The following is a 7,579-nucleotide window of genomic DNA, read 5'->3' as shown; positions in this document are numbered from 1 at the left end:
ACTAGAGGTAAGGCGACAAGATCAGTTTTCCTTAGCCTACCTATGGTGAACGTGAATGGTTGTGATAGTAAGGTATTCGATGTACCCTTGCCTCCTAAGCAACTACAAGAGTTGTGTAATAATTTTCTGATGATTATTATTGATCAATACCCCTCTTTATATACAAAGGTTACATAAAGAACTACATGTAGAGAGAAACTCAAATTCTAGTGGGAATACAAAATCCCTTATTGACCCTACTAAGGATTTTGCTTTATGAAACGAATCCTATTTTATTCTCCCACTAGAATCCTTTCCATAAGAGGAATACTATTTCCTACTAAGGACCATGCTTTATGAGCAACGGATCCCCTACTTGAAACTTTCCATGTAAGTCAGCTACCACTTTGATACTCCTCTTGGACTCCAACTAGGTCTTCTGAATCTTCGAGTAGAATGCCACGTCTACCATGAGTGGTAGGATGGGTACGTAACATTTTCGTACAAGATCAACAATAGAGATATAATTTATTCACAACTTCAACTTTTTTAAAATAATTGATGCTATTTTTCCTTTTATAATGGTCTCAAAACCAAGAAACTTTCGATGAACTTCAAACCAAGTATCAAGCATAACTAAAAGAAGATAGCACCTCACAGGTATTACTATCAATATTTCCTTCTTTACCCTTCATTCTGGATGATTGTTTGTTGAAGCCCAAACAGTGCATCCACTTCACAAGGCGGCATGTAAGCAAGAGGAGGGCGGAGCTTCGTCTCTTCTGTGGGGCCGTTCCTTACTATGAAAACTGTGTCCATGCCCCAACTCATGTGTCGGTCAAAATGGCAATGCATGTACCAAACCCCTGAAACAATTATGCACATTACTTAATATAAAATAATTGATTTAATCATTTAATTAATATTCTAAAAATAGTTATTTAATAAACGTACCTGGATTGTCGGCTCTGAATCTGATGGTAGCCCAGCCATCCTTAGGAACTGGAACAGTGTTAGCTTCGGGTGGATCAACCAAATTATAAGTTAATGGGTCACTCACATTGTCGAAGTTTCCAACTCCTGTCCCAACCACATAAAATCTAAAGCCATGCAAATGAATTGGATGATTTTCTCCTGAATTCATCACATTAGTTCCCTGAAATGTTATTTCCACAGTTTCATTATAATCTAGCATCTTCACCCTTGTCCCTTGGTCCGATAGGGTAACATTGTCTGTTAGCAAATCCTCTGAGGTAAAATTAAAGAAATTTGGGGGTCTGTTTGGAAAATTTTCCTCAAAATATCCACTTACGTTCCTACCACAAAAAGTTTTCAAAGGATGTTATTACATAAGATCATACCATGAATCATCTATTTTAATTTTACTATCTACCCTAAACTTTGGAGTCATTTAAAAGGTACTCCTCCAAAATAAGTATTTTTCCATTCAATATCTCCATTCCAGATTAATTTATAAAGTCTACACACCATCCAAACTAATGTCAAAATTAACAAATTAATGAACTGATCATGGGTTGATAAGATGCACCAATCGGTTAAAATTAGCATATTAGCACTAATATATATCCCAATCCATCCCACTAATGGCTAATCTATTAATTTTGATACTAATTAATTTAGATGGTACGATAAACATCACAAATTAAAGTATTAAACTAAGAATGGCACTTTTGTAATCGAGAACACGTGACACTCCAACTTACGTCCCATTCTCACGGCACGGGCATATAACACAATTCGAAATCCCGTGCCATTCATTTAATTAAGTTGCAAGATATATATAACATTCAAAATTCAGAAGTTAGTGAAATACCTGTAATAAGCTTGCAATATATCCAAAGAAGGGTTTGCAAAACTGATGTTGTTCAAGCCGGAAGCAAGCCTATTCCCATCAGGCCCTGCGCATGACGCATTGGGGCAATGCATCATGTTTATGGAAACTGTCACAAACATTCTGGTGTCGACACTTTGAGGAACATCTACAGGATGCTCTTTGGACGCCAAGCTCCTTAAACGTGTTGTGAACAACCCCGCAGCGCCAATGTCATAAAAACCGGGGATGTTGGTCGGCCACACTGGCGACGATGGGGGAGTGTAGTTTCCGCTGTACTGGAAGATTGCACTGGTGATGCTTTTGTCAAAGTCATCTGCTTGTCCATCAAAATAAGGGCTGGCGAGCATGTAATAGTGGCTGAGGGCTTGATTTGCTGTGACCAAAACATCCATTGTCTGCCCTGGGGTTATCATTATGTAAGTCATTTGTAAGGGTTTGATGTAGGAACCATCCCATCCGACAACTGTGAGATTGTGGTCTGCAATGCTGAAGAACATGTCTGTGTTCTGTACGAAATTAACTATGCGAAGTAGATAGGTCTTTCCATAGTCAACCGACATACGAAATGTTGTATCTGCAATTCTCCATCACATGTTTAATTTGTTAATTGATCGACGCTTAAAATATTTTATTGAAATTGAGGTCCTCTAAAGTTAGGGTTCAGACGCAAAACATTTTTCTTTAATATTATGTTAAATATATAATTGTTCCAAAACATGAAAAAAGTATATATATTATAAGCTAATTATTAGGTAAAAGATTTTGCTGCATCAAAGAAGTCATGTGTTTTTGTTTTATGCATTTCTTTGATGAATAACTAAAGCTTCCGCACATCCTAGATTGGGCTAGACTTAAGGGGATTGAGATTGGTCATATTGTGTGGGTTAGTAATTCTGGGCCCGTCATTTAAAATGACTGCTTACATTATTGAAAGTTTTGATGAAGAGATGTTTGATCAACTTGATCAAACCGTATGTATTGTATTAATATAAATAGGCTTTACATTTTTCCCAAAAACTCTCATTTTTTTTCTTCTCTTAGGATTAGGAGTGGCAAGGACCCTCCTTTGTAATTTTTTTTTTTTTTTTCTTTCCCTTTTCCCTTTTCCTCATCTGAATAGAAAAAAAAAAAAAAGAAAAAAAAAAAAAAATAGACTTTACATTTGAGAGTTTGAGTACATGTATATAATATTTGAAATTTAAACTTATATAATTTCAAATGTCTAGAAAGCTAAGATAACAAGATAGTAGAAAGTTGATGCTATCTTATCATGTAGAGTTTGCTATGGAGATGGTCTCTTGTATCTTTGAATTGTTTTTATTTTATTATTATTATTTTTTAACAAATTACTGACATCCATTAAAGCATAAAAAGGTTATACGACAAACACGAAGCTAAAAAAAGCTTAGACATAAAGCTAAAAATAAGTTTAGACAGATTAATCCAATCTAAATAGACTATAAGCACCTCTAAGCATGTGAAAGTGGAAGTTATCTGCGAATGCAGTCGATGAAAGCCACGGTGCAATCTGATGGATACTACCATCGGGAGTGCGAATACCTCTATCAAACATCTAAACAGGCTTCCTAAGAACCAATGAAGATTTAGATGAATTGTAAGATGGAAAAAAGGTTTCCAAAAAGAAACCAAAACGGAAAAAAGATCTGTTTCACAGAAAAAGAGTCTAAAGTCCAACCAAATCGGGTTAAACAATAAGCAACACAACAACAGAAAAATACCGAAAGTTACATAAAATAATAGTAAAAACTCAAAAAACAGTGGCTCCAATGGAGGAAGTCGTCGGTAGTAAGCTGCTCAGTGCGTGCGGCACGTGGGACCCATGCGCCGAAGAGTTAGATCCACTCGCAGGAGCAAGTAGTCCACGCGCCGGTGCGTGGAGGTCAATTGGGAGCGTTGAAAGCATCGCCAAGGAGCTGGATCGCCAATGATGATGGAGGAGGGGCGCATTTCGGGCTAGGGCTAATAGAGAGAAGGAGATCGGGCTTTGAAAAGGTCAATATTCAAGACTCCATAGATTTGGCCGGCGAAGCATTGGAGGAGACAATCTACGACCGGATGGAGCTGTAGGAGAGGGAAGGATGTTGTAGCTGTTATTTCGTGAGGGCCGAGGGTAAATCATCATAGACGATGGATAGATCTAGAGAAAGTTCTAATGAGAAAAGAGTTCTCTCATGAAGAGAGAAACTCAAAGAGAAAAGGAACAAGAAAAATGAAAAGGGGTTGGAAGGAGGAGGGAAACCAAAAGGTTTGCCCTCCTCCTTAAGCTAGCTTATTCGACTGAGCTTGAGACAGAAGAGAGGGTTTTTACTGCGGCTATGGCTTTGCCTAACAATTGTATCTTTGAATTGTTGACAGAATAGGAAATATGCTTGAGTTTGAATCTACCGTAGAGATAGTGCCGTGATAATCGGTAGAGTGGTTAACAATTATGACAACAACGTAAAAACTAATAGTGTGTTGCTGAGGTGATTATTTGGTGGTTGAACTATTTATTTGGTAGTTTGGCCACCCAAAAGGGGTGGTCAGAGGGTGGCCGAATTCTTAGGTGGCCAAAAAACTGTTCAAGTGGTTCTATCATTTCTCATGAAATTGATTAAATATTAATTAGAAATATGTATTTGTGTACTTTACCTTTGGAGCACGAATAAAAATCCCCGGGTTGACCGTTGATGGCATAGGAGTCTGACAATACCGTCAATCCACCATAACGGAGGGCCTCATCCATTAGCACCATCACATCTTCTTTGTACCACGAAGCTGCAATAAAATAGCATGAGCCAAAAAAGTCAGACTCAGATCTAACATGCATGTATGATTTTGCTGCGTCAGTTAGATTCAACAGGAAATTTTCAAATAAAGAAAATGGATCAGATATTTTTATTTAGTTAATAAACATAATAAAAAATAAAAAAACCTTCTAATAAGATAAATAAATAAGATTAATTTGACAAAGTTCACTGCATTTTTGGTCTCTCTAATTTGAGGTTCTAACAAATATCTTGGGTTTTAAATGTGACAAAACACTTCATTATGTGCTAAAAAATTTGACAAAATCCATTATGTGCAGTCTAGTAATAGAGGTATTTTAGGATTAAAATAATTAGAGATAATAAGTTATCTTTATAGAATTAGATTTATAATTTAAATATTAGAGATTATATATTATCATTAAAGATAATATATTATCATTAGAAGTAGTTTATTTCTATTAGTCTTTTATATCTATTATGTTTTGTAATTCTCTATTTAATTAAAGAGGATAAGTTTTTTATTTATTTTTATAAAGAGACCAAGTTTATTAATGAAAGAAAGCAAAGATTAATAATATTCAGCTCTAGAGTTGATTTGAGAGGTATTAGGGTTCCTCGAACTATTCTTATTTATCCTTTACAGTGCTTGAGAAATTACGCCGGTAACATGTGTATTTATCATATTATGACACATCTTACTTATAATAAAAAATATCTTATTATTGAACGATATCAATGCCCGGATCAATATAGAAAGTAAAATTGAAATGGTAGATACTATTTTAGGTACCAAATACTAAAATTTGTTCTGCATCGGGCATGGGAAATGGATATGTTGTTCCCTCTGCAGGCAAGATGACTAAGGCACCATGAACAGTGGCTCGTGACCAATCGCTATGGGCGTGCCAGAATAAAGTTCCTTCTTCTTGGGCAAGTAAGACTTGGTGAGTGAAGTTTGTTCCGGCTGGGATGGGGCACTGAGTGGTGTACTCAGGTCCATCAAACCATGAGTTTCTTGGTTGCTTCACTCCATGCCTATAACCAAATTAGAAAATTAGATAATATCATTTATTTAATAAAAGATTTTTGGGAAAAATACACATATATACTCTATCAAATTACTAATTGTGTCAATGTCCTCAAGGCCAACAAAAAAATCTTTAAAAAATTTTAATAGTACAAAAATTAAAAATTAAAAAAAAAAAAACTACAAAAATTAAAATGGACCCCTTGGTTTTTTTTTTTTCCCCTAATTTTATTTACTTTTTTCAAAAATATTTTTCCTATTTTTTACTGAATTTTGATCAACTCCGAAACATTTTTTGTTGACTAATAAACTTTTTTTTTTTTTTTTACACTCTCTGACGGTTCATTATTTGTTGCCGTAAATCCTCCGCAAGAACTCTTCGGAATTCTCTTTTTGGGCACTGAAGTTTGGCGGAATCCTCCACCGGCCGCCAACCTCCACCAGCAAATCTGCCGAAATGCCCTGTCGGAGATTGTCGGCTATTGTCCGCCATCACCAAACGCCGAAACAAGCGGAGCAAAAGAGAACATGTAACACTCTTTTTCTATATTGAGAAGATGAGGAGTAACCCATATTGAGTGTGATTAATAAAGATAGTCATGAGTGTTAAGTCTTACCTTACTTAATTACTAGGTGAAACGAAACTTTATAAAAATTTTATAAAAGCTCTAAATTAATTAATTTTTTCGTAAGTAGTGCCAAACAAATAGTGAAGAAATTCCGAAAGCAGCCAGCAGAAATTCCTTGAGAGGGAGAGAGGTATTATTACCAGTGAATCGTGACACCGTATGTTCCTTGATTGAAAACATTCACATACAGAGTGTCCCCTTTGTGGGCGCGAATCGCCGGTCCCGGAAAACTGGCATTTACCGTCAACGTGCTCTTTGTATCACACAGCTTTGTGAAATTGCTTTCCTTGACCTGCAACCGGGAAAACCAGAGAATTATTAATTATTCAGTGATTAGCACAAACAATTATGAGTACTTCAAACTCCCTCAGCTCTGGCTAATTACAAAAAAAAAAACAATGAAACGTGAATACGATGTAATGAATCAGCTGTAGTACTTACGACAAAGTCGTAGTGTATGTTGGCTTGGGCCATACATTAAATCCTTATCATAAAATAAAATGTTTCTCGATTTGAAGGCAAATGTAGATCTTATCCGTTTAGATTGTTGGGACGAAAAGAATAATTTGATAAGCATGTAAAATAAATTTTAAAGAAATGATAACTATTATAATTCTATTCAATATTCATATAAACAATGCATGACAAAGATTAACTTTAAAGTTAATGGAAAGTGTCACATATATTAAAGTTATTAAATGAAATATATAAAACTCTAAATTTCAAGAGTAAAGAGGTGGGTTTGAGACTTACAACAAAGTCGTAATAATGCACAGCACCTCTAGCCATGCAAAAGGAACAGCAACTCAGACAAGCAAGTAAGAGGAGTACTTTTGGGAAAACACCCATCCTCTTCAACCAATTTTTTTTATGGGTTTCCACCGGAGAATCAGGCTATTTCCTGCTGGGAAAACGTCCTTGCCTTTTCTTCTTTACATATTATCTTTGGCCATCCTTTTGAGAGCAATCGAACGGTGCAGAAAGCTCCAAAAGAAAATTTAATTTGCTGAACATCCTTCCGCACGGATGTTGTATTTTATTTTCCTTGGGGGATGGTACGACTTCTTGTTATATATATATATATGTATATATATATATATATATATATATGTATATATAAGAATTCATTATGTATTAAATGCTAATTAACAATAATATTAGCAGCGGAAATAGTTTAATATATATGTACCTCCGGCCATTGCTTTGCTTAAGTGACTTGAAGAACAATTCCACAGCAACCAAACTAAAAACTAAAAATATTGAGAGGTTCTTCTGACCTATGCCTACCAGTGAGTGCCAATTGATGGAATACACAGAC

At 35.5% G+C, this 7,579-nt stretch overlaps 1 protein-coding gene across 1 annotated transcript; it reads right to left on the bottom strand.

Moving 5' to 3' along the window:
• Positions 1-663: 663 nt before the first annotated feature.
• LOC132184023 (laccase-14-like) lies at positions 664-7,135 on the bottom strand. The gene is made up of 7 exons (XM_059597503.2): positions 7,015-7,135; positions 6,402-6,553; positions 5,396-5,640; positions 4,487-4,612; positions 1,814-2,408; positions 934-1,295; positions 664-845 (listed from the first exon to the last, which is right to left on the bottom strand). Exons 1-7 carry the CDS (start codon positions 7,108-7,110, stop codon positions 664-666), a joined length of 1,758 nt encoding a protein of 585 aa, XP_059453486.2. The 5' UTR covers positions 7,111-7,135.
• Positions 7,136-7,579: the final 444 nt, after the last annotated feature.

Source organism: Corylus avellana, chromosome 7 (assembly GCF_965113065.1).
Source record: "Corylus avellana chromosome 7, dhCorAvel1.hap1.2, whole genome shotgun sequence".
Classification (NCBI taxonomy): domain Eukaryota; kingdom Viridiplantae; phylum Streptophyta; class Magnoliopsida; order Fagales; family Betulaceae; genus Corylus; species Corylus avellana.
This window is presented reverse-complemented; position numbering and strand designations above follow the sequence as displayed.